This window comes from Amia ocellicauda, chromosome 5 (assembly GCF_036373705.1).
Source record: "Amia ocellicauda isolate fAmiCal2 chromosome 5, fAmiCal2.hap1, whole genome shotgun sequence".
Classification (NCBI taxonomy): Eukaryota; Metazoa; Chordata; class Actinopteri; order Amiiformes; family Amiidae; genus Amia; species Amia ocellicauda.
The window spans coordinates 46246593-46274218 of record NC_089854.1 but is presented as its reverse complement, the minus strand read 5'-3'; the positions used below and the strand labels follow the sequence as shown (position 1 = coordinate 46274218).

Here is a 27626-nt window from a genome sequence, read left to right as displayed (position 1 = left end):
TGTGTATTCTTATCACAAACAATGAAAATATGTACAAAAATGTTTATTAAAACTATTTGAAAATCCACGTTTTGGGTTTGTCTAAATGAAAACTGAAAATATGGCATAAAAACAGCATATATTTACAGAAAATAAAATGCATGTTGTATGTACCCAACATGAACATGCATTTCAATGGAGGTCACCTAAAATATTTTGAAAATACACAATTCTTAAAGAAGGTATATAAAACGTGTATGCCTAAACATATAAAGCAAATCCTTTAAGAATTTTATCCAGACAGTGATCAAGATCTACTTGAGAAAAAAAAAAAAAAAAAAGTGGTTCAGAATTAAAAGGTAATGATCAAATCTCAAACACAAAAAAATATTGATTGTGATCACAAAATTATTAAAAAAATAAAAAAATAAAAAATAAAAGCAGAACTGAAATGCTTAATGTCGGTAAATTTCAATCTGAAAACATAAATTGATAAATACATAATTACAATCTGAAAAAGTTTGTGAGCTTTCCCTGCCCTGCAATCAACTTGGTCTTGGCGGCAGCTTTGCTCTTTTTCCCGGGTGCTCTGGCCTTGCTGTCCTGTGTGCCGTGGGACTTGTCCGAAGTTGGGGGTCGCGTCGGAGTTCTTTTGTGAGGTGGCTGGTTTTCTTGACTACAAACTATGTTTTCGTGGTTGATGTCCTCCGGTTTCCTCTTGCAGCCTCTGCTTCCTGGCTGACCATTAGCACACCCTTTGCCCTTATTCCTCGGGTTTCCCTTCTGCTGAGCATTTCCAGAAGTAGAGCCAAAGGCAGCTCTCTTTATGAAGTCTTCACTGGCATTACCTCCATCTATTGAAGAGAGATCTAAAATTGGGGCAATAAACTAGGAGTTAACCTTCAATTTATCCCAGAGGTTTAATCAAAAGCAGTAAATCTGTCATGTAACAATGCAATCCCATTTCTCATGTGAGTTTTATGGAGGAAAATGTGGAATAATTTCAACAATGATCCTTCAATCTGGTATACAGATGATACAGATGTACTGATTAGACACCAATTACAGTACACGCTATGAAATAAAATTAAAAGCAATAAGAATAATTTAAAAGCATCGGATTCAAATGTTGCATCAGCAACGACGGCCTGTATTATATGGCTTTCAGAGACGGGGAACAACTTCTCCGGGGTCATAATTCTTGCCATCATAAATATCCTGCTTAAAATTTCTTCCAAGGAAATTGAACAGAATATTGTACAGTCAATCCTCAAATTGTTAAAGAAATGGTTGCACCTGCAAAATTATTAATAGCCTACCAATTGATGACTTACAGACACACCAGGGGTGATACTGTATAGAAATACTCCTAATAAGCATTCTGCAAAGGGCACAGTAACTTTGATTCAGGGAAACTCAGCCCATGAAACAATGCCCATAAATAAGAGTAGCTGTGACACCAAACTATTGCTAAACGGTTAGTGCCATTTTCTTAACCAAATTTAACTCTGGTTAATGAAGGTCCACATAATTAAAAGTGTCAACTTGGCAGCGCCAATGCCCAGAATCTCAGATGCAAACTAGGCTGATTATTGGATAAACAAAAACATCAGAACAGATGCACTTAAATTAGGTGACTTACTCTCAACTGGTAAAAGTCAAGGATTACCTGTCCCTGCGGCAGACTGGTCATCACAGGAGCTGTATGGATGGTGCCCGGGTTTAGGGGCTGGGTGCACCCATGTTGGCACCTGACTGAGGCTGGGAAACTGAAGAACTCTGTTTAAAATGGCATCCTCATCTTTGTACGTGATGGCGAACTGAGATCTGATGGCTCTTCCTTTGACCTGCAAAGCAACAAAACAACAAACTGCAGCCTAAGAATTGTGGGCCAAACGGAGTTGCCAAAAACTGGTTATGAGTAACTGTGCTACAAACAAAATCGAGAGCAATTTCTAATATCCTTCTCTGCCATCTCATTAATATTATCAAATTAAAAATTTATGTATAAATAAATCTGGTGAATTTTGATTTAGAAACTTTCATGATCTCTTTCATAACATCTCTTATTCTCTATACATTAAGACATTGGGTGCACAGACTTGTTATTTTCAAAACCCCAGAACTGTTTAATCTCTTTTCAAAGTGCACATTCTCTTTGAAGATTTCCTTATGGCAGGTTATGTATTAATACTTCAAAAACATTCTCCGATATGAATGCTCTGGCAAAATTATGACATCGACTAGAATAGGTTAATTCCATGAGCTTTATGAGTCACCCTTAATCTTGATAAAGAAAGACAAGCCTTCACACATGCATATCTCAATACAGAATTTATAGGGTGCTTCTGAGCTAGTCTGCTATTCCTCGCCTTTTCCAGCTACCTTACTGATCTCTGCACTGAAGACCTTGACTGCAGTTCCCGTAAGTTGAAGCATATTCTCGTCAAGGTTCTTTTTATAGGGCCAGGTGGATTGTGGGAGGAGAGAGTCAGAAGAACAAAGAACAAAGAAATACTGCCGAGCTGCAACAGCTGGGAGATTGGGATTAGCGCGGCAGCGAACATCTGTGTATTGAGAATGGGGATGTGCAAAATCAATACAGACGAAAAGCTCTGACCTTGAAAATATTCAAGCTTCCACCAAAGTAAAATAATCAAGGAGTTTCACTACAAACTTTTACGCAGAACATCCAGCCAAAGTTAAAATGAAGGTACTAATCTTAAAGGCGTTCTTCAATCTCTGCTCTCAGGGCACTTTGATTCTCCTCTTTGATCTTAGCCCTGGTTGGATTACTGATACTAGGATTTCGTTGCTTTAAACCTGTTAGCTATGGCAAGAAATTAAAAAACTCCTGTGCGCGCACACACACATAAAGCTTCACAGAGCATATTGGATGCAGAACACAAGATCAAAAGGCAGAGAAGAGTGTCAAAAACATTCATAACAAAAATAATGTAGACAAATTAACAGCACCTAAAACAATACATCTGCACCGGAGCTGCAATTTAATATTATGGCTAAACAGTGGGTTTACTGAATGGAGTCTAAAGTAACATGTAATAAGATTTTTTTTGTTTATATACGTTTATATAAAATATTTAAAATCTGCATCCCCACCCCAAATCTTAACTGGAGTACAGCCTTAAGGAATTAATACCATGTATTTCTTTGTAGATCAATACCATTGCAATTGTTGATTTTTGGTAATTAACCAAAAATCAAATATACAGATTAAGGGCACTTCATTAGTAAATGTTTAATAAGGTAACCATATCACACTTTATTTACATTCTGTTTCATGTCAGATTGTGTACAAAACAGCTCTCTATACAACTGTAAGCCCATCAGCCCAAGTCGGATGATGTTATTCCAAGAAAAACAGGTGCTTTTTATTACCAGCTGTAACACAAATTGAAAGATTACTGATGGGCATGAACAGGAGAGAAAGAAGAGAAAAAAATCCAAAGCCTGGTTCAAAGAAAGTTAGCAAAAGACACCTGCTAGAACATCAGGTTCACATGGAACAAGAGATCATTTCTGTATTGTTGAACTCTATGCCACTCAAAGTCTTGACTCAGGCAATGACAGTAGTCCTCAATTCAAATGCTTCCAACTATGCACAGATGGGCTTAAGCTTTTTTTTTTTTTTTAAACGTACATGTACACCAACTTAATTTATGTCATCAAACATGTAAAAACCCTTCAAATGGAGAGATGGAAGCATTTAGCAGATAACCGGAAAGGATGGCAGTTTAAGTTTCCATTGTTATTCGAGTGAATGAGAGTGATACATGGTCTTCAAAGTTAATTGAAACAGAAAGCTTAAACTTAAACAAATTCAGGAAACTTTGAATCGCCCGGGGACGATTATGTTGCCTTGAATCTGTTTTAACAGTAGAATATCCGGCGAGTGGATTGCTAAATTGACATCTGTTAGTGCAATCAAATGAAGTTGTAATCAAGAAGTTATTTCACAAAATGCATTTAGCATATTTTTTTGGAGAATTCTAGGAAACTATTTTTATTTCTTGTAAGAAAAAGCAGCCCCAACTTAATGAATAGTGGCAGTTTTAGACCCAGTTTTTATTTGTTTAAAAGTCTTTTACAACTTAATAATAAAACATTACTTAGCACTAAGTTGGCTTGGGCAACCAATCAGCCTACCAGTTTAACTGCTTGGAATGATTTTACACCTTCTAAAAAATTCCATTCAGTGAAAAGCTGTTTTGACATACCTGTCTTTTCTTCTTTATTTATAACTATTTAGAAGTATAGCAAAAGTACATTCAGGTTGTAAAGGAAATTACGTACAGAAGAAAACAAAATTATAAAGTTATGAAATTTGTTGGAAATTTTTTCATGTGAAAAAAAAAAAAACAATAGCAGGAAGCAACAGTCAAAGCAGTTTAACGCTCGAAGACTTACCCTCAGGAAGTTCATGCCAATTAATACTTTAAAAGCATTTGATCCATGAACTAAGAATGGGTACCTTTGGTTTTTGGTTTTCACGTTCCTGAATCCGGGCTCTGAGTGGTTTTGGAGATGAACCATTTGATTGCTCAGGGGACCTTTAAAAACAGGATGAGTCGAAAATGGATCCTTTCTAATCCCATTTCTGTAATTCTTCAGAACAATTTACTATTCCAATAGACCTCACTGCAGCCCTACAGCTCTCATGTCAGCAAAGCAGAGAAAAGAGATCCGACATCAGGTGGTACAGACAACACTACTCCTGAGCAGCAACATTTGTGGTTTCTATGCATGAGTATAAATCATTATTTTAGGATTTCATTGATTGATTGATTCATTGACTGACTGAAATAGAACAGACATATTCACTTTCCCAGGAAACAATCTTTATTTAGAGTCCAGCAATAACTACCCAACTTCCTCCCAACCCAACCCAAATCTTGCTCAGCCTAATCAATCCCCCTTGGGAGTTTCCATCCGCAGTTGGCTAGCCTGCCTTCAAACCAGAGATCTGAGAGCTATAGTATGCTCTCCTTTACTAGCCTAATGAGAGGATTTTACGGTGCGAGCCACCATCATCATCATCATCGTCAACTGAATTAGGAGAATACCATGCATTGTGTAAGCATCCACTTAAGGTTTTTCATTCAATTTCAGCATGTGTGGTTTAAAAAGACCCTATTTTGAATCCTTCTCTCTGCCTGAATGATTTCAATAAAGCAATAAAGCAGATGGCACCAGGTTAGCCAGACTATTTTTCATGCATTTGGATGTTTTTTTGTTTTTTTAAACTATAAATAACAATTAACTAGAACTCCTCCCTTCTGCATTTTTACATCATAATGAAATGGAGCCAAGCACAATCATTGTACCTGAAAAGTGTGACGATGCAAGCTCCTGCAGACAACTCCAGTCCTTCTTCTACTGCAGACAATACCTTTGCTTTGTTTCTGGTTGGAGGACAAAGCGCTTCTTCATCCAACAAGGTGAGCAGCACTTTCACCATCTCTCTGCCTCCGTACGCCGTCTCGTGGTTGATGGTGTGGGCTTTCGGCTGAAATGTAAAAATTAGAATGGGTGGTGAAGAGCAAAACTGACTATGTCCATACATTAACTGTAATATTGGACTGGAAGAGATTTATTGTGCGTGTATTAGGAATTTCTTGTATACTTACAATTCTGTACAATGTATTTCTGTATTAATCATAAAATAATAATAAATAATAATAATAATGTGTAACAATAGCTTTCCCTGGATTGTGACGTGTAATATTTGTTGATGGAGATGTTACAGGTGTAGCAAGAAAACCTTTTTGCATACTCTTTCAGATACTACTGGAACTTTCTTTTGTTTTTGGCTACTGGCTGAATTCCATGACGACTAAGGAGATTAGCCCAAAATATCCTCAGGGGGTCATGGATTCTCGACAACAAAAAGCCTGCTCTTCCTTTCTGCAGAGAGAAGCAGCAAGCAGTGACAGGGGAAGGGGCGGGGGAGTTGCATTACCCGTGCTGGACTGATGCCTGTGCCGGCTGGGTTGGTGGCTTGTTTGCGAGTGTCGTTGATACAGCTAATCCTCTGTTTCAGCTCTTGTAAGGCCTCCTCCGCTGCCCGGCACACGGGGTCCCCACTGCTGCGCCCTTTCAGTAAGGCCATCTTAATCAGCGTCATCATCCGCCCCCCTGCCAGGCTGGAGAAAAGGACAGCTCTTAACACCCACGCGGGGCCTGGTAAGCTTGCTGCTGCCTTAATCTCCCATAACAATATGCGCCATTCAATGAGAGCATCTCCCAGTCTCATCTGCTGGATGAGATGCTTTGTAAATGACATACTTCAACTGGGACTGTCGTTCGGCCTGCTATTTTTAACCCACGAAATAATGGAAGCCCCTAAGCCCCTACCTCAATTAACCACCTTATATCACGGACAGTGTAGTTCGATAATGAGTTTCAAGAGCTTGGCAAGGTGCTACTGCACACCATGCTTTCAGACTCCCCCCACCCGCCCACCTCCTCTTCCAAAAGACTTTGCAAGCATGGAACCTGTATTGACTGGAACGAAGACAATTAGGGCAAGATGTGATTTATTATCGGGTTAATATAGAAATCTGTATAAAAGTACAGCAAGGCAACACTCGTACAAAGACTTGAGTGACAGGTCAGTTTTTTACGAGTTAAACCTCTGTCCAATTCCACCTTCCAGGGTTACCTCCCCCCCACCCAGCCGAGCAACCCCTGCTCTCATTCGTTATGCCTACATCTCTCTACACCCCTCCCCTGGAAACACCCTCTGCTCATTCGCTGCTGCTACCGGCCCTGCCTCAGTAAATAAATCTGAAGCAGACCGCCATGCCTATGTAATTTCTTTATTAAGGCAGACGGGTTGTTTCCTCACCAATCTCTGTCAATGGTGATGGTTAGGTTATTGACACAAGACATTTAGAAACCCCCCCTCAGCCAACTGTGCCCACTTTGTGTGAATCAGGACAAAACAAGAACATTTTAGGTACCGGATTTGTCACAAACTGTGGAATTTTACCAGGATGAAAGTTACCAAGTTTCAGACTTACAACTTGCTTTGAAAAACAGTTCAATAATTTCAACCACCACCTCCTCACCCAAATCCCTCCACCCCTTCAAGGAAGTTAAGGGTCTGTTTTATCAGTCAGTGTTAGGTATCACTCCCCACTTCTGCAAAGGTTTAGCACATTAGCACATTGCCGTCTTGAGCCACATAGCCAAATAATGCCGTTTGATCTTGGGGATGAAAGGAATTTCATTTTTATATGGTCTCCCTACCAAATGCTTTCCTGTGTGAAATACATATACCACAAAAGAAAAAGCCCTTGATGCATTTCCTACTAATTAACCAAACCGTTGCAACTGCAGAGGCTTTTAAAATTCCAGAACAGATTTATTCTCAAACTGCATTTGTTTTGAAACTCTGCAATAGGATACTGGTCCAGAGACATTTGGCGAGCATAAACCTTCTCAGCTTTAATCCATTAGCATACGTTTTCGGAACAGTAAGGGGAAATAACAAAAGAAAATGAAAATGTATTAAATGACAGGGACGTTGCCAAAATATCTTTAAATGTCACAGTAGCTCTCACAATGAAATGGGCTACCAGAAAATATGACTTGTAGACTTAGGACACCAGACATTTACAACTTTGTCTGCTTTAACTAGGAGAAGCTCAATTGCATTCCTTTTTGATGCTGATCAGAGACTGACATTCCACTTAGTTCTGAAGTCATAAGATTCCCCAACTGTATTAATAAAGGTCTTCTGCAATCTTTCATATTGATTCAATTAGAGGGCTATATTGAAACAGACAATTTGATCAACCAACAGTCACTCTTTGGAACTGTTATGGTTCATTTTCAAGTGCAATACCTCTTCAAAACAAGTGTGGTGTGAAGACTGAGCAAACAGGACATCTCATAGGTTATGGTTCCATGTGAACAAGGTCTTAGACTTTTCTTTGATCCACACAATGTGGAGTTTTAGATTAAATGCCAGCAGTGTGTACAATCTTCAAAAATCTTAATGGTACAGCACATTTCTGTCATCAGAAGTGGAGGAGGAGGAATTACATCAGTGTTAAACATCTTGTGCACTGGGATTTCGCTCAGCTAATTAAATTTTTAAGGAGGAAAATATTACTTTCTGAGGAGCCCTTGCAAATACAAATGGACATTCCTTTGCATTCCCTACTGGGGAACATTATATATGATTATTGAACAAAAGCAGGTGTGGGAGACTATGTGCATTAATGTGTATTCTTGGGTATATACAAACAAACATACACTACCCAACTCCTTTTGGGGAGGCCTTCATCCAGGAGTGGATCAATATGTCAATTATGAGATAGAGATAAATATACATACACACACACAAGAATATCAACACTCTCCTACAATGGGTCAAGACATTTCAACAGTATGCAGTCAGACCTACTACTGAAATAAGTAATGAGTATGGAGTTCTCCAACACTGCAAGATCTTTAAGCAAGATACACGAGTCATCAGGACAATCCACTGGTATTCTTCGAAGACATTATAGGCCTGACAATGGGCTCAAATTCAATTTGTTTTCCAAGAAACAACCTATGCAAAACAGTTCCCAACAGATAAGATGGGAATATGAGCAATTACTAAATATTTGAGATGTCTTACAGCTGCACCACACAAACAGGACTCCAATGAAAGAGTTAAACATTTTAAGAATAGATGTTGATTCCAGCTTTTTGGCTTGTGGTTGTGTATGTTAAATTGATAGAGGGGAGGGGGAAGGGGGGGGTAGCCACCACCTGGGAAAACAGATGTTTGCCTAACAAGAAGCCCCAAATGTCAAAAGAAGAAAATACATAAAAAAAAAAAAAAAGAAAATCAACCTACATTAGCAATGTATTACTTTATCTTTGTAGTACACTATAGAAATCAGGTTTCTGGTTTTAAAGAAACTACAATAGTAATCGTAACATATTGCACAGTTTACTGCATTAGAATAGATTATGCTTAAAAGGTAATAGGTTTCTTATATTTGAAGCTATACTGTCTTTATTTTTAAGACATTTTGTGACAATTGCTTTCAAACCCAACGACAATTTAATCTCTGTTAAACTGAACCTATAAAAGGCATGGGCACAAAAATATGCAACTTAGAAAAAATAGGATTATGTAAATATATTTTGTTATTGCCTGCATTTATATTGTGTGCGTAAATGGTTCACAGATGTGATTACCGCTTACATTGTTGTTTGCCATTTAAAGTGAATACAGCATTTCCACAAGGCTGAAACAAACATTGCCATGCTAATACACTACTTGTTTACCTGTGGTCATAGTGCTGAATCCTGTACATAACTAAGGCTTCTATTAAATTACAGTATAAGGAGAATGCATTTTATTTTTTTAAGTAGGCCGGATTTATAGTCCTGATGGCCTCAAATGCTTCTAGTAACAGGAAATACTGTGATCTAGTACAGTAGTGATCAATCATGGACACAGAAACGGAGCGGTGTAAAGTATTAATTTGGCCCAAGATTGCTCTCTTCCAGGTAGTGATTCCTTAATTTAAAACAATATAAATAATTCTGCACCTTCAGGCAGTATTGCTGTATTACTCCTTCATCAATATTTTTGTATTTAGCCCCAGCCTTTGGTAATTGTGTCAAGTCTCTCCTCTTTCTACACAGAACGTTATCCTAAACACACAGTACACAGCCTTTCTTCTGGGAAAAGCCCACCATCCAAACTACTATTCTTTTTCCACTGAAATGTAGGGGGTGGGGGGGGCACGGTCATGGATTAAATTCAAAAAAGACTGCTAAAATATAAAACAGACCCAGCTCACATTCCAAGAACAGGAAGAATACGTCAGTATACTGTTATTATATTAAGGTCAGCACTTTCCCTAGTTTGTCCAATATCCAAAGAAACACTTTTCAAAGCAGCATGTTTATGGCAAATGTAATTCTATACCTACTGCAGAGTGGGAGCAAAATGGCTTAAGACAAACCATAAACACTTATTTTGGTATGATGGCATCAATCCTCCAAGGCAAAGTGCATAACATTCAATTAAATATATATATTTATATTTAAGTCATGGGGAGGAGTATTTATTCCTTGAGTCCATTTACAGCTGCAGAGAAAACATGGAAGGCATTATTTTTGAAAAGTTAATGCTATTCCTTAAAAGGGACCTATTTTAAGGGACTGCACTGCTTTAAGATACTGTATGTGGGACTTCACATACATTTTTTTAAATTACCTCCAACACATTTAAATTCTCAAAAGCTGGACAAAATACATTTAAAAACACAGACAGCAGTCTTCAAATCATGCCACATATTTGATTGGAATTGGGTTGAGGCTCGGACTGAGCCACGCAAGGTCATTTACCTTTTTGTTCTTTTAGGTTTGGCTGCTGAAAGGTCCCAGTTTCAGGTTCCATGAAGAGGGCAGCAGGTTTTCCCCTCAAGCAATTTTCTATACTTTGCGTCATTCATCTTTCCTTCTATTCAGACAAGTGCACCAGTCCATTCCAATGGAAACATCCCCATAACATGATGTCACCACCAATTCACAGTGGGGATGGTGTTCTTCGGGTAATGTGCTATGTTGGGTTTGCACCAAACAACACTTTGTAGGCAAAAGGTTCAAATTTTAATTTTGTCAGACCACAGAACTTTTTGGCACATGGCTACAGAATCTCCCGTTTTTTGCATATTTCAAAATGGGATTCAAGGTGGGGTTTCTTGAGAAATGGATTCCTTGTTGCCACCCAAGCATACAGGCCAGATTTTTGGAGTGCCTGAGATTTTGTAGATGCCATTGGCGTCTTGGTAGCCTCTCTGATCAGTCTCCTTCTTGCTTGGTCATACAGTTCGGAGGGACATCCCATCCCCTGATATGTGCCTTTCAACAACGTTGTGCTGGAGTTCTTATGAAAGCTCCTTAGTGCTCATGGTTGAGACTTTGCTTTGAAATGCACTGCCCAGCAGAGAATTTAACGGTTGAATTTATCCTGAAATCGTGTGAATCACTACAGTTTAACCTGTGGAGGTCACTTAACTTTTTCAAGGTGATTGGTTACACCAGAGGTGTACAACATTTTTAACGAGGGCCAGTCTCATGAAAGGTCAGCAAACAAAGGGCCACAACCATCCCCACAGCTCATAACCTTCGATAGTCGATCAGTGTGTGTGCGTTATATAAAATTATATTTAGATTGACGTCTGATCCCCATGCAGAAAAATAACCATTAGGATATTTTAATTTATTGTGAATTGTTAATTCACGCTCTGGATGGAATCTCGTGGAGGGGCGAATGTTACACACCCACACCTGCTTTTTTTGGTTTTCGATCATATCACACTGTATGCAATACATTATTCTCTGTTGCTGCTTCCGCTCTCATTGTTCGCAGTGCTAACTATTCAGGCTAAGAATAGATTCTTAAAAAGCTCTTCAAGCTGACAGAGGGAGTGACAACAGGGGAAGCATATTGATGGCACACACCCCATAGTGGATATTGTGGCTGCATTTCATATCACGCCCCGTCCTCTGTGCCCTACTCCCTACAGAGAGGCCTTCCCTTCATTGCTGTGAAGTGAACAGGAAGCCAAGGGAGAGAAGGGGGGTGCAAGTTCACATCAGGACACAATCACAGGCCTGACATACTTTCTAACACTGGTCTCTTTCCTCTATTTCTGGCAATCTTTATTAAGGCAAAGTGTAATGAGTCGTTACAAACTATGCTCTCTACCAGCTACCAGGACTAAGACACACTCTGCATCGCTTTAGTGCAACAGTTGAGTTATTTCCATCATTAGAGCTTAAATGAGGAAAAAAAAAGAATTACATACAGTAACAATTAAAGGAAACCAGTTCACAGGTTTTTTTTAACCCTTGTATTCACACTTAAATGTTTTCACCCCAGTTTGGCTACAACAAAGTTGAAACATACTGAAGAAAACTCAAATGCTTAAAAAATAAGCATATTAATTCTAGATTCATATTGTCAGTTTATTCAATGTAAAGTCTTTAAAACTGAAGCATTTAAATAATGACAATTCTAAAATCATTACCCAAGATTACTTTCAGTCTCTAGACTGGGTAAAATGCTGCAAATCTCAAGGAGGAAAAAAAAAAAAAAAGGTACAAAGCAAGCCTCCCAGTACTTTATGTACTCTCAATGAATTGGTGGTATTATTTTATAGAAAGGTACCAGTAACAGCAACAGTTTCTGTAGTACAGTGACACAGGTCTTAAATTAGTCACTTAGAACAGTAGATCAAATAAATGGTTTATAAAGGTTTTACCTTTCCGGATCACTGTAAGGAAAGAAATGTTAATATTACCCACCTGTCTGTAAGGCTTAAAAACAATCCTGTAACAGTCTCCTTTATCATTTTAAATACAGGTAATAATATTTAAAAGCATTACCTTGGGTCAGGAATTTCTCCAAGCAGTTCCTCCAAATTATCAGTGAAATGTACAAAGTCAGAAAGGCCTTTGATATGCTTCCTCAGTGGATCCGTTTCTGATGGAGCATAACCCTTCCCACCAAGTTGTATTGCGCGAACAAAGGATGTAGCTGCCTATGCACAAGCAACAACAAAAATACCATGTTAAACCCATGCTTCATATTGACAGCAAGCTTTTTTCTTGTATTATACAAGTATACTTTGAAGGGAAGGTTACCCTTCTCTCTGGACGTTCGGCTCTTTAATAATTTAATTATACACAATAATCCATTTGGATTAACTATAATGCATAAATGTGTTACTTAAATGCTGTTCAACGTACAGACATCTTCCAGTATTAATAAAAACAAAACAAAAACATTTTTAATTTGCATGCTTTTCTTCTTTATATCCCTCCAGAAAGTTAGGGTAGCCCTAGCCACGCTGGAACAAACTTGGTTGCATCCTTTTCTATAGCTTAACCATCCATTTTGCTGGAGAATCCAGCCCTGCCCATTTGAATGGTTTGAATGTCATTTATCATTAATCCAAAGTGAAGATGATTTAACAGAATAGTAATAAAGACTATGACATCACAAACTTAGAGGTGAACTCAAGGTGCATGCTTTAGTAAAGAGAATGCATTATTGTATTAGGATTCTTGAAAAACACTGCAAGTCATCTGGGATAAAGGCATCACAAGGGAGAATGATAAACAATAGTACGTCTGTGTATAGAAAATATGCAAGAGAAATTCACAGCTGGACTTGTGCCAGTGAAACTAAAGCCCTACCAAGAAAAGGGATGTTTGCTTGTTGCGCGCGGCGTGCTTGAGATCAGTGAATGCAACTCTCCCCAGTCCTCGGTCAGGAATGTTGAGCACGTGGGCCAAGGCCAGATCATTCTTGGAGTTCACCAGCAAGTTTAAATATGCACAGAGTAGCCTCTTCACCGCTTTCAGCAACTGCATTGGAAAGAAATGCAAAAAACAAATGTAACAGCGGGCAGGCAGAGAGGGGAAAAAAAGTATATATACAGAATGTATACAGAACACTGCATCGGTTGCCTTAGAAATGGTGAAAAACAACTTGCATGGGGCATTCAGAACAACAAAAATTCAAAATGAAAGACACCTTAAATGTTGGAATTGCCCCTCTGATACCCCTCCAAATATAATTATGTTCTTAGTAGTGCATTAGCATTGTAGATGTGGAAAATATTCCACAACTATGTAGGTTAAACCAGTAAACAGCCAGACAGAGGTTTAATAAACCAGTTATTTATAGATGCATGACATTTATGAAGATCTTTTGCACATGGTGTTAAACCACATACTTGTAAATGTCAAGTATGCTGTCACCACACATACTTTATGAAGAATCTTAAATGTATGGAAAACTTACAAACTAGAAGATGTCAAACTCATGCCTTACACCATAACAATATAAAATACTGAAGAGACACCAGAATGGGTGTATGAAACTAAAATAACTGGAAAGTGCCAGCAGATGTTTGTGCTCCAAAACTCCTGTGTTGGTCACCTCATTTCAAACAATTTAATTTCACATTACACTCTTAAATAAAGGCTATATGATTTAAAGTTCCAGGTAAGAAATGCCAGAGAGCTTCCAGAGCCTGGCCAGATCTAACGGGACCTGATGGAAAAATTAAAGACCTCTGAAGTCCAGTATTATTGTCGGTTTTACAGATCAGATCCTAAAAGTCACAGTGGAGAACACTCTGTTCTTGGGCTGAAAGTTAAAATGTAGGTGTGTCAAACATATCATAGCAATTAATGCAGCAGGGTGCTGGAGTACCCACAGCTATTGTGCCTAACATTCTAGGTGAAATGAAAACCGAACGATGCCTAAATGTGCAGAGAGCACAAGTCTCTTACGGCAACATTTTCATACATATAGTAGCTTTGTGAAGAGGAAATGTAAATATCAAATGTCATCTTGGAAAATGGGACTCCATTTTAACTATGAGATGAGGGGAAATGTGAAAAAGGGTTTAAATGTACTGAACAAATTAAAATCTTTATTTTTATACATCTTGCACCCATGAAACAAAGGTAGAAAATTCCAAAAAGCGTTCTCCTCTTCAAGTTATAAGATATTGCCTAGTATTAACACAATATCGTTTTACCTGTGAATGTGATTGGCTCGGCCTGTTGGATGGTGTTGATGGACACGCTGGAACAAACTTGCTTGCATCCTTTTCACCGCTGCACTCTGAGTTTTCAGACAGAAACTCGAAGAGCTGCATCTGGTCCAAAGAGATAAACATAATATCAGATGGAAAAACCCTCAATTCTGTTTGGATCATACTGTGTTGGGAACAGTCAGAAACAGTTAACAGCTCTCCCAGTGAATTCCACTTCCAAGTCAGGTTTCCTACTCATTTCTTGATTCAGGAAAACGTAAGCACATGGATAAGAGCAGTTTTTCTTCAGTTATACATATTTGTTGCACAACTTTCCAGATCCTAACAGAAGAAGTTACCCCTGAAGAGTTAACAAATTTATGCACCTCTCAGTGGAAAAACAAAGCTGCAGTAAGTCTAAAGTAATCCAAAAAGTTCAAGACAGAATTCAATCTTTAAAGCTACCAATGGATACTTACAGCTGTGACTGGTGCCACTGGTTCACTTTCCATTTTTAACTGGTTGTACAGTCCATGGATGTCAGTCAAGTCAACCATATTACTGCGTTTCAGGAAGGAGTCGTAGTGTTTTCGTACAAGGTCATAGTTCTCAGAGGCCTGTGCACCTTCATGATGCAAGTTCAGTTTATCCTTTAGTAAATATTTCCAAGTCACCAGGATGTCACTCAGGGAGGCACTAAATTCTCCATTCTCCTAAACGAAACAAAACAGGGGGGTTGGAGAAGATCTAGAGATTTACAATATTTTGGACTCCCAATTTTAACATAGTACAGGACATGCTTCATCTTCCTTTTCTTCCAGAGCTAAGATAGTCCCATTCTAATTCCCCACCAACACCACCACATTATACAGTGAGGGAAAAATGTATTTGATCCCCTGCTGATTTTGTACGTTTGCCCACTGACAAAGAAATGATCAGTCTATAATTTTAATGGTAGGTGTATTTTAGCAGTGAGAGACAGAATAACAAGAAACAAAATCCAGAAAAACATTTCAAAAGTTATACATTGATTTACATGTTAATGAGTGAAGTAAGTATTTGATCCCCTATCAATGAGCAAGATTTCTGGCTCCCAGGTGTCTTTTATTCAGGTAACGAGCTGAGATTAGGAGCACTCTCTTAAAGGGAGTGCTCCTAATCTCAGCTCGTTACCTGTATAAAAGACACCTGTCCACAGATGCAATCAATCAATGAGATTCCAAACTCTCCACCATGGCCAAGACCAAAGAGCTGTCCAAGGATGTCAGGGACAAGATTGTAGACCTACACAAGGCTGGAATGGGCTACAAGACCATCGCCAAGCAGCTTGGCGACAAGGTGACAACAGTTGGTCCGATTATTCGCAAATGGAAGAAACACAAAATAACTGTCAGTCTCCCTCGGTCTGGGGCTCCATGCAAGATCTCACCTCGTGGAGATTCAATGATCATGAGACCGGTGAGGAATCAGCCCAGAACTACACGGGAGGATCTTGTTAATGATCTCAAGGCAGCTGGGACCATAGTCACCAAGAAAACAATTGGTAACACACTACGCCGTGAAGGACTGAAATCCTGCAGCGCCCGCAAGGTCCCCCTGCTCAAGAAAGCACATGTACAGGCTCGTCTGAAGTTTGCCAATGAACATCTGGGTGAAAGTGTTGTCAGTCGAGCTCTTTGGCATCAACTCAACTTGCCATGTTTGGAGGAGGAGGAGGAATGCTGCCTATGACCCCAAGAACACCATCAAACATGGAGGTGGAAACATTATGCTTTGGGGGTGTTTTTCTGCTAAGGGGACAGGACAACTGCACCGCATCAACGGGACGATAGATGGGGCCATGTACTGTCAAATCTTGGGTGAGAACCTCCTTCCCTCAGCCAGGGCATTGAAAATGGGTTGTGGATGGGTATTCCAGCATGACAATGACAAACACTCACTTCTCTCATTAACATGCAAATCAATTTATAACTTTTTTGAAATGTATTTTTCTGGATTTTTGTTGTTATTCTGTCTCTCACTGTTAAAATACACCTAACATTAAAATTATAGACTGATAATTTCTTTGTCAGTGGGCAAACATACAAAATCAGCAGGGAATCAAATACTTTTTTTTTTTCCCCTCACTGTAGGTGAATTACAAATATCCATATGCACATAATCTAGGCATATCCTACTCCATACAGCACAAATGGTTTCAATAAGTGTGCTGTAATGCTATTCTCTCACACGCACATAAAGCCAAGCAGACATAAAAATAACTGCATTAATGCTGTGAAGTCATGAACTCGTACTGGAATCTCAGCAGGTACTAATCCAGTTGTACATTCCTTAGGTATTACAGAACCCTGTATATTTAGCCAGAGGAAGCTTCCTCCTAATAGCAGGCCTATTTTTCATTAAATCAGGAAATTACAACAACCAAAAAAAAAAAAAAATCAAAACTTGTCATTTTTTATTGCTAACAAGTGGATCAGAATTGACTTTTTATTGTTGAGTTCATGTTGCATTCCAAAACGAGCATCAGCTGCTTATCAAAATATTTAAAGAAAGTCTGTTAAAATCTACACGATATTAGCAGATGTCCCGGTGTTATGACATATTTGACATCACCTGGAATCCTGCATTCCCTGCCTAATTGCACAATTATGACTTTTCAGTCAACTATGCATGCTTTATCACAAAGTAGATTTGCATCCATTTACAATTGAAAATAAAGCTACGTACAATGTGATATTAATTCAACAGTGAAGCCTTCTCATTGTAGAGTGTTTTATGAAGCCAATTGTCAAGTCAGTCGTATATACCGAGGATATTAATTAAAAAAAATGATTTTAATTATTGTTCACAGTAGTTAAAATACGTTTGAATCTGCGCGTGCACAATCGGGGGATGCAGGAAATGTCATAACACCGATTTTCCCAAAATCTGTGGGGGAGGACATCTTAAATACATTGGAACACTATTACAAGACAGTACTGACATCCTAGTAGGTTAGCTTCAGTCCTGCAATATCCAGTTTGTTCACAGTATAGCCTTATTTTTTTAAGGCAACACTTTATATAGCTTCAGATACGTGGATCATTAAATGTTATACGTCCTCTGGATGTGTTGAATTACTTAAACAAATCAGTGTTGATTATTAATGGAATATTAGTGTGTGGATTTCCAGAAAGTTACCTCTCTTTTCGTTTCAGCCATTGCGAGCTGCAGAGCCATGAGCATCTGGTCAGCACTGCAGATAGAAGTCCTCTCGGAGCCCAGCGCCTTGTGGCTCTCTCTCCTGAACACTGAGACCAAAGCCTTCAGACTTTGTTCAAGGGTTGGCGTCATTTCTATGCACACACAAAAACCAAATCAAGATGCATGCAATTGGTAAATACCAAAACATAATAATTTAAATATTAATACAGCACAACACAAGTTACTTTATTACAAATCCAAAGCATAAAAACCAAACCCAGACTTGAGAATGGTAAAACACAAAATGTCTGATACTTAGCCATCTATTTCCTGTTTTGTCCTGAACCTGAAGTTCAACGCTTTTCATTAAACTATTTTTAAATTTTGACTCCCGTAGAGAATAAAGGTAGCCAAAATTACCCATCTATTAAGGTTAATATACCTAATTGAAATAACAACTTACTTTATTGGCTTGCAAGTCTTACAGGTCCTACAACAGTCTCCCAGGGACAGCTGTTACATTTTTTTTTTTTTTTTTTTTTTTTTTTAAATCTCCTGATCGTTCTCGTTCTGGCCAATAGGAAACCGTCAACCTTTGACCCGGATATAGACTGATGGACGACCAATCGGATTTTTGCAATAATAAATTGGAGACGCGTGTGGTATCTGAATTTTGAAACCGAAGAAGCTTTTCTGTGTATAATAATTATATATACACTCGTTTATAATAAAAGGAAAACAAAAATATAATATTGTAATACGGTTTTAACAGTGTCAGATCTGCCTTCTTTGAAATCCAATTAAGCAAGCAGTTGAACTTTCCTGGAAAAAGGTAGGAACATGACAGACTTCAAATATTTGTATCTTTTTAAAATAATAAAACTTAACGTGTATATAGGTGAACAAGTAGGACGTAAAGAACACTATTTTGCGTTTAAGTTTATTTTTGTTTAAGAAACGAAAACAGTGTGAGACAAAATGACATTACTTACATTTTTCTGCCATGTAGAATAAAGGTTGCTCTTCAGTGAATTTATGCTTATAGGAGGATACTTTAATTTGAAGTGTTATATAAATGAAAGCTTTTATTAATCGAGGTTCAGTCTGACTGTGTTGTTTGCTGTTTTTGGTTATAATCCTGTTTGAAAAATATTGATATACATAGTATAGAAAGTGCATTTGTAATGCCCAAATCTAACTCTATATTACACTATATGCTAGTTGATGCACTAGCAGCACAATCCCCAAACCTTAAATTAGCAACCTCACTATATTTACTGTATGTAGTAGCCTACACATGATTATGGGTCCTACTCTGTCTTCTTGGAGCTGAAAAGATCAAATATTGTTTGATCTGCCCACAGTATTTGTCGTTTTAGTCCCTTTTCAATACTTTACTCCTCTGTATTTCATCCGTGTTTATCCACTCTTCCAAACATACCAACTTCCCAAATATATCACATACTGTGTTATAAAGTATGATTCAATTGAAGCCAGCAGAAAGTTGAGTTTCACTTCTTTTGGTAGATGTTTTGTGTATCTGTTGATTGTCTCTGCACTCCATTTTTATATATATATATATATATATATATATATATATATATATATATATATATATATATATATATATATATATATATAAAATGCTTTTCATGCAATTTCACTAAACTACATAATTGAGTCAAAGCACTACATTTTACCTCCTTCTCTAGACACAAGGTAACTCCTCATTCATGTTCTTTAAAGTTTTTTTTTTTTTTTAAAAAGGGCAATCCCAATCAGCTGTGGATCTGAAACATTACTACCTGATATGCAAATGACATTCAATGTATATGGTATATTAGTTTCCTGGCAGTAACTGAAGTGCAAGTGCCTATAAAATGTAACCACTCCTACACTATTTTAGAATGGATTATAACCTTTCAAAGTGTCAATTGGTTTATATATGGTTTTCAGATAGGTCGTCCAGATATCTACATCCTTTTAGCTGTCCGGATAGCTGAAAATAATTTATTTGAGACTTAAAATTCCAGTCTTCCTTTAAAAATTTCCATCATTTGTCTTCAAATGACAACTTGTTTCTTAGAACCCTTTAACCCCTTTCACAAAAAATGCATAGGTGTCTTGTTTTACCTGCTCTTAGATTTGATGTCTACATTTCTCTTGCAGATTGTTCATATCCACCCTGAGAACTTTTAGATCTGCATGTGTTAGTTCAGTTGGAATATCCTTTTCGCACATGAAATGCACTCTTAACTGACAAACATGGAAAGTGGTACAAATTCACCAGGATTATTCATGTTAGGTGCAGGCAGTCAAATAAGAAATTGTCCAACTGCATTTTTATTTCCTGATCAAGTTAATTCTTGTGATTGCTCATGACACAGTACCAAACTATTAGTTCTGCTATTACTCCAGTCTCATACAGAGTGCATTTGGGGGTGAAAAGTAGTATACAAAGAAACCAGGAAGGAGTCAAACATTCTGATTACAAAAACAAAACATTTAACTGTGTGATATATTTGTTAATGTGGTATGGCAGCATTGATTGTATCAAGTTTTGTCCCTGAAAAGTGAACAGTATATAAAATCATTTGAAATGCTACTAAACCTTTGAGGTGTATAAAAACACATTTACGTAACTTGAAATTCTCAGTTCCTTTATATTTTAATCTACTTTTTAAATCCGTAACAGAGGGTGGTTAAATAAATCTATGCCTATTGTCCCATAACTTAGGGCTTTAAAGCTGAATAGTCTACCACCTGTTTCTGTATCCTTAGAAAAGCCTGGGATCTTGTGAAATTACTATGACCACATGGAGTAAAAAAACACAATTTAAGGAGATCTAGGCCATACTTATCGCTTAGGAAAAATCTGTCCTTATAAGGGAAGCCAATGCAATGGTGAACAGAATCAAAATTGTAACAGGGAAAATCAACCACTTCTATGGATAATTCCTCACATTTTTTTTCTTTGAATATTCAAGATTGTTTATTATGCTGCTACCTTCTCTTTATGCAATAAGCCTTACATGACCTAAAAAGCATTCAGTAAACATGTGAACCATTACACATAATACATACTAATTGCAACTGTTTCTCATCTATTAGTTCATTAAATGAAGAAAACATTTTTTTTTATTAAACTTCAGGAAACAATGAGCTTGAGATAAGTTTATTGAACATGAGGTGGGGGGGAAAGGTGATGAAATTCAATAAGGCTCCGTCCTCTAACTGGGCTCTTATACCGTGCACAACGATGCCAATTATTATGCAGAAAAAAGGATAAAGAAAGTAAAAAAATCACAAATGGAAAAACATATGAACTTGAAAACAACTGCATCTTCGGAACTTGGCTCCTATACTGTGTGCAATGACATGGACTCTAATTCTAATATTGCAACTCGAATTTTAAGGAATTAAGGCTGAAATTTTCCAACTGCTTTTTATTTTTACAATTTTTAAACGTTTGGAACTGTTTGACTAGTTGTCGTTTATGAAATGCAGATGCAGCATGCTGTGTCCTCTTGCTGCTCAGATACCTGATACACATCCAGCATTTGACAATTTTGCCTATGGATGAGTTTAAACAAGGACACAATTAAATACCGCAAATTGGTTGCCTGTATTTAGCCTTGGCATGAAGCATTATATTTACTTTAAGTAACTAAGAAAGACTAGACTGACTGTATTATTTGCCTTTATAGCAGTGTTTCTCAAACTTGCTTAAGTCACATGCACTTAATAGTACATTTTGTGAGGCACACCAACACCTTCTATGCATTATAAACTTTAAATCAAAACATACTTTCATTGAGAAAACCCAGCTTGTCCTCATATACAGAGTTGTGTAATTCTGGTAGGATATTGTTAAAGATTTTATTTTTCTTGTGTATCTTATAAATTACATAGTACAATTCCAATTTGACAATGGTAAGTTTTAATTCAGGCCAGCTAACTACTGATGTAATACAATAAAATGTATTGTAAGGTCTCACCTTTTGAGTGGTATATAAACTTCTGATATCAGTGGTATCAGTTAAGTAAAGATTACAGGTTACAGATGAAGGTATGAATGGTTTTGTGCTTACATTTAGGTTAGTTATAGGGTATTGTGTAGTCATTTAGGTAAATTAACTCAAATTTAATTTAGCAATCAAGTTACATTAGTGTTGCCATCAACTTTAGGTTTGTTAAGGTTAGGTTTGTGTTTCTATTGACTTGACTAGTATGGGTGCAGATTTGTATGGGCCTAATTTTAAATTGTAATGAAAAAGTCTGTCCATTCGGCACAGTGATACAGGAGCAGTTCAGAATAAAGATTCTGATTATTATTTAGGTGTTCATCTGTTTTTTTTTGTTTGTTTTTTTTTACCCCTGAATGCAGTAAAGATTTCATTTTTTAAAAGCAGGTAGGTAACCTATTGATATAAAAGGATAAGGCATGCATATTTAAAACATTTTAGTTACATTTTTTAATTATGTCAGGAAAGCATTTAAATAAATGTAAAGTTCCTTCTTTTATGTTTCTTCTCATTTGGAAAGATTGCCATACAGAATAACATTTCCCCCTCTGTAAGCCACAGCATTACCAGCTCTCATATGAGAGGTATTGGTACACAGGCAGGGAAATTATATGAGTCTTTTAATTAGCAGTCTCTGTTTCTATGATAAGTCCTGTTTCCTGATAAATAAACAGGGGGGTGTAGATATCCTGAACAGTAAATGCACAATACAGGAAGACTGTTAGCAGAGAGGTAATGCATTGCTTGTCAATAGGTCAGAGTTTGTGCAGGTGGAGACTTAATTTGTGGCCTAACAAAATTATGCTATGGCTTCCATTGATTAACACTGAAAAGCAAGTGTGAGGTGGAGGATTCTCTTGGCATAATGCACTCCAGGAGCATTGGTTAACATGGTACATAAGGCAGAATGCATTGGTAATGGATTGTTTGACATGTGGAGGAAATGTGAAATGTTTAATGCTGAGGATCGTTTTCCAAATCATTCTGTACCATTATTGATGATGTCTGTGCCCCATGGTTTCAGTTGCTATTAAGAACATGCTCAGTGAAATAAGCAGTAGGATTTGATGTTTGTTCCATACAGTGCTAACTCGTTTTATGGATCTGATTGGCATTCCGAGTAAAATGTTCTGATGACCTCAGGCTTTTATGCAAGTCTTAGAAAATACTTGAATACATAAGTAATCACCCCCTTTGCTATGACACACCTGATTGAGCTGTGGTGAAACCAATTGTCTTTAGACAGGGCTCTACATTTACTTTTTTACTTAGGAGCACTGTGCCCCTATTGAAAAATTTAGGGGCACACAAAAAAATTAGAGGCACATCATTATAACTGGTTAATATTTAATGCTAAAATGAAAAACAAATGCAACAATGTTCAAGACATTGAAATACAGTGCTGTACCGTGGAGCCTCATGTGGCTCAAACCAAAAAAGGGGCAATTCTAGCGAAATGCTGTCCTGGTGGTGGGGGGCAGTCAGGTCTTATAGGGCACTTCGGGGGAAAAAAATGGCAGGGGAAAGAAAATTGGTACCCCTGCCCCCCATCTCTGCACGTCCCTTTGTAAATACATAGACATTCAGCATCGCCGTTGGAAACTCAAACGTTTTCCATTTGTATTTTCATTTATGATATATATTTATATTTTGAATTCAAAATGTATGGCACTAGTTTCTTATAGTATAATGCGCCACAGCTGTGCAACGCACTTCCAGAGGCTCTGAGGAGTGCCCTACACATTTAAAGAAATGTCTTAATCACTTTTTGGAAAAAAGTTTTTAAGGATCTCTGTTAGTTACAATTTTTAAAATAATATTTTCAGACGTTTTATTGCTTGCTCTCCTTTATTGGCTAACCTAGCCGCTTGTTTTCTTGCTTATTTTGTTGTGTCTGTCTGTACTGTCCTGCTGTTTTGCATATTTTTACTGTCTGTTTTGACTCTTGCTTGGGTATAATAAGAGTGCGTTATAAATACAGTGTATAATAATAATGTAGTTGAGGAGGTAAAGAAACAGTCGTAGTTTGCGAGACGCACACGAGTTCAAGTAACGGCAAAGACTGAATACTTTGTGCGGTTTAAACGGATCCAATGTGTCGTCCTTGACAGACAACCTTTCGGATCCAGAAAAGAATTACCTGTACCAGCCGAGCATCCTGCCTTCGCGGCTCCAGTGTGTCTCTTTAGTGCTCTGCGTCATTGTCGTGATTGCGCCATGTGTTGCAGCAAACCGTCTTCAGTGTAAATTCGTTGTAAAGTGCTCCTTTACTTTCCACGGGTGTAGAAAAAAAATATTCGCAGTGTGCGCCCAAATTGTATTTCACATTCGCACAACATTATTTGTACTCGAGTACAAATGCGAGTAAAACGCTCGCACTGTAGAGCCCTCTTAGTAGTCACGTAATTAGTTGAATGGAGTTCATCTCTGTGCAATTAAGGTGTGTCACATGATTTCAGGTTAAATACACCTGTCTCTGAGAGGTCCCACAGTTGGTTAGTACAATTCGTAACAAAAACTGCATCATGAAGACAAAGGAAGATTGAATGCAAATCCGGAATAAGGTTTTTCAAAAGCACCAATCAGGGGTAGTATATAAGAACATTTCCAAGGCATTGAATACAAGCTGTCTGGGTGAGAAGGGCACTAGTCAGGGAGGCCACCGAGAGGCCTATGGCAACTCTAAAGGAGTTAAAGTGTTCCACGGCTGAGCTGGGAGACACTGTGCATACTGCAACAATAGCCCGGGTGCTTCACAAAAGTGGCCTTTATGGGAGAGAAAAATACTCGCATTCAATTTCAGCTAGAGTTTGCCAGAAAGCATGTGGGAGACTCTGAGACCAAGTGGAGGAAGATTCTATGGTCTGATGAGACCAACATTTTTTTGGCCTCAATGCTAAGCACTACGTTTGGTGCAAGCCTAACGCCAAACATCATCCTGAGAACACCATCCCTACCGTGATGCATGGTGGTGGCAGCATTATACTGTGGAGATGCTTCTCTGTGTCAGAGCCTGGAAACCTTGTAAAGAGAGAGGGCAAAATGGATGCAGCAGAGTACATTGGAATCCTGGAAGAAAACCTGCTGAAGTCTGCAAGAGACCTGAGACATCATCTTCAGGACAATGAACCCAAACATACAGCCAATGCCACACTGGAGTGGCTTAAAAACAAAAAGGTCAATGTCCTGGAGTGGCCCAGTCAGTTTCTGAATTGAGAAAATGTGGAAAGAGTTGAAAATTGCTGTTCAGCAAAGGTCCTCATCCAAATTGATGGAGCTTGAGCAATTTCACAAAGAAGAATGAATGTGTTCAGATGTGCAAAGCTGGTAGAGACTTATCCACATAGACTTATGGCTTTAATTGCTGCCAAAGGTACCTCTATCGAATATTGACTGAAGGGGGTGATAACTTATTCATTCAATTATTTTGTGTTTTGTATTTGTAATTAATTTAGAACAATTCACAGATTATATTTTTCATTTTGAAATTATAGACATTTTCTGTGTTGATCAGTGGCAAAAACTCCTGATCCATTCTGATTTCATGTTATAACACAATGAAATATGGAAAAGTCCAAGGGGGGGGTTATCACTTTTGAGAGCAACTGTATATATGATCATATATAATGTGTATAATACTCGCCAAGCAGTCTCCCTTATTTTGCAAGCTCACTGGTGACATTTTTTAAAATTGATATTAAATATCATTATGATATCAAATTTGAACAAATCAAAAAATGTCACCTTGCATAGATGGATGGCAAAGCTGTTTAAAAATGTTCAGGTGTATGTTGCCTCAAGTTAAAAACAAAATTACTAAAATCCACCAAGTGAGTCAAAGCTCAAACAAAGCACAATTTCCTTAGCTACAATTAGACTGACTCCCCTTCTCTTGAATAAAGTGTTGACAATGGTAGATCCGTTCAGCCTCACTATTTTAGATGTAAATAAAAGAGAATGTTAAAAAGCAACACAAAATAATGCTTATAATTGTATGTCCAAACGACACAGTTGTCCTGTACTTGCACAATTTGTTTTCAATCATTGGCAATATGTGGTGCTCAGTTTGTTGCTTGATAGGATTTGTGCATGTCAAGGTTATCTGATATTAATGAGAATTATCTTCCCTTACAGCTGTCTGGCGTGTGTGGCCTTTGGAGCAACAGTTGGGAAAGATGAAGCAGGAACCAGCCAGGGGTCCCACCTACACAGTTCAGTGTGAAGACTACATTCATGTGGTGGAGTTCAGTCCATTCGATAGCGGATGTCCTGTGGCGCTCATAGCCTATGGTGGCAATCAGTATGTCGTGGTGGGAACGTGCCGATTTCAGGTGTGTTTGACACTAAAGCAATGCAAGCAATACTGATTGTATTTATGTTTAGGAGTGTTTGGTCTTAGTGGCACAAGAAATTGGGCATGTAGGTAGGGTGACTGACATTGGTTGGTGTTCGTATTGTGTTGGAAGAAACACTGTATTTCCAGCTGCAATTTTTTTATTTCATTGTCTTCAACTTCCCCTACTGTACATATTGTACATATTTACATATTGTAAATGTTAGGAATGATAAGCAAAGTAATGGACAGATTAATTTAAATGGTAATAAGCAAATCAATTTGCCCTTAAACCAATCTCTAGTTTACTACGTAATATGTGCTTTATTGTCCTTTTACGTAATCTGGTGTCTTGATCCGCCAACTTAACTGTTACCATTTAATTATAATTCTGTGTCCATCTGATTTATCTGTCCATCTTTAGAGACAGAAGTACATGAATCAACCTCAGTCTTTGAAATCATGGGTTAACCGTGCTGTAGCAAAAAATAGACAAAGAAAACTTAATCAGCATGTCTTGCTCTCCCTTCCTGCCCCTCCTGCTCTTCCCTGCATTTCACAGGAGGAAGACGCGGAAGTGGACGGCATCCAGTATTCCCCCCTGCGTGTATTTCATCACGGAGTTCGTGTGGAGGCCATTGCTTGGAGTCCTGAATCCAGACTAGACATGCTTCCTCAACAGATAAGGTGAAGAACGGAAAGGATAATTTTATAGCTTCATGATTTTGTAACTATGCAGTGATGGTAACTGGTAAATTTTGGTAAAAACTGTACATATTCTGTGTGTCTGCGTTTCCATGAGTGTGTATGTATACAGTTTCTATTTACATTTATTCTGATCATTTCAGGGGCTTTTAGACCACTATAAATGACATAAACGGAGCTCCAGCAGTGTCTTAAATGCCTCTTCCACAAAAATGTTTTGCGTTGTACTGATTTTCAATTTCTCACTCAGCAGATTCAAATGTCTCCTGTGTTTCTCAACAGCTTTTATGACTGTTCTTCCCTTGTTCATTCGTGTCAGGTTTTGTACTGCAGCTGCAGACCGAAAGCTGCGATTTGTAACCTCAGATCTTCAGGACAAATATGAAGTGAAGGTAAACAGTCCTCAAGTCTTCCTAATCTGTATACCCCTCTAACAAAATAATATTATTAATTCCTAAATAATGAGTAATTCCTGCCTTGTTAACAGTAATCTTGTGACTGGGAACAATGCTAAAGATGTGTAGCTTCTGTATTCAAACAAGAGGTTGGATTTCAACCAAGTGATGTTCATGGAAATGTTTCTTCTACTTTCTCCTAATAGTGTTGTGTGGCATTGTTAAATATTATTTAAAAGATTTAGTGAAATTTACATTGAGATCTTGTTCAAACTGTAGGGTCCTGTCAGTTTTGCATGTTGTCTCCACTATTATATAATACAGTCCACCATTATATAAAACTTTTCTTTTTTTTCAACAAATTGAAATCGAGTGCTTGGGATTTGTAATTTTTATCTAAATTAGGCTGTGC

General features: G+C 37.8%; 2 protein-coding genes across 2 annotated transcripts in view; one reads left to right on the top strand and one right to left on the bottom strand.

Annotated features, from left to right (window-relative positions):
* Positions 1-28: 28 nt before the first annotated feature.
* parpbp (PARP1 binding protein) lies at positions 29-18302 on the bottom strand. Its single transcript, XM_066705480.1, has 11 exons — positions 18220-18302; positions 17754-17908; positions 15053-15286; positions 14577-14696; positions 13222-13392; positions 12409-12563; positions 5960-6143; positions 5325-5506; positions 4472-4550; positions 1649-1826; positions 29-848 (listed from the first exon to the last, which is right to left on the bottom strand). The coding sequence occupies exons 2-11, from the start codon at positions 17904-17906 to the stop codon at positions 484-486; spliced, it is 1821 nt and encodes a 606-aa protein (XP_066561577.1). The 5' UTR covers positions 17907-17908; positions 18220-18302; the 3' UTR covers positions 29-483.
* Positions 18303-18378: 76 nt separating this feature from the next.
* The window catches only part of nup37 (nucleoporin 37), a 34878-nt gene continuing 25630 nt past the window's right edge, over positions 18379-27626 (top strand). Inside the window, exons 1-4 of the mRNA XM_066705482.1 lie at positions 18379-18588; positions 25916-26112; positions 26677-26801; positions 27139-27211. Coding sequence (XP_066561579.1) covers positions 25957-26112; positions 26677-26801; positions 27139-27211 — 354 coding nt within the window. The 5' untranslated portion in view covers positions 18379-18588; positions 25916-25956. The remainder of the gene's footprint in view (positions 18589-25915; positions 26113-26676; positions 26802-27138; positions 27212-27626) is intronic.

Excerpts from the sequence above, each read along its gene's own strand:
- parpbp (XM_066705480.1), bottom strand. The coding sequence starts at position 17,906 with ATGACGCCAACCCTTGAACAAAGTCTGAAGGCTTTGGTCTCAGTGTTC. Across the intron at positions 15,287-17,753 it reads TGGCTGAAACGAAAAGAGAG|GAGAATGGAGAATTTAGTGC; the intron begins GTAACTTTCTGG and ends TGTTTCGTTTAG. Across the intron at positions 12,564-13,221 it reads AGCAAACATCCCTTTTCTTG|GCAGCTACATCCTTTGTTCG; the intron begins GTAGGGCTTTAG and ends GCTTGTGCATAG.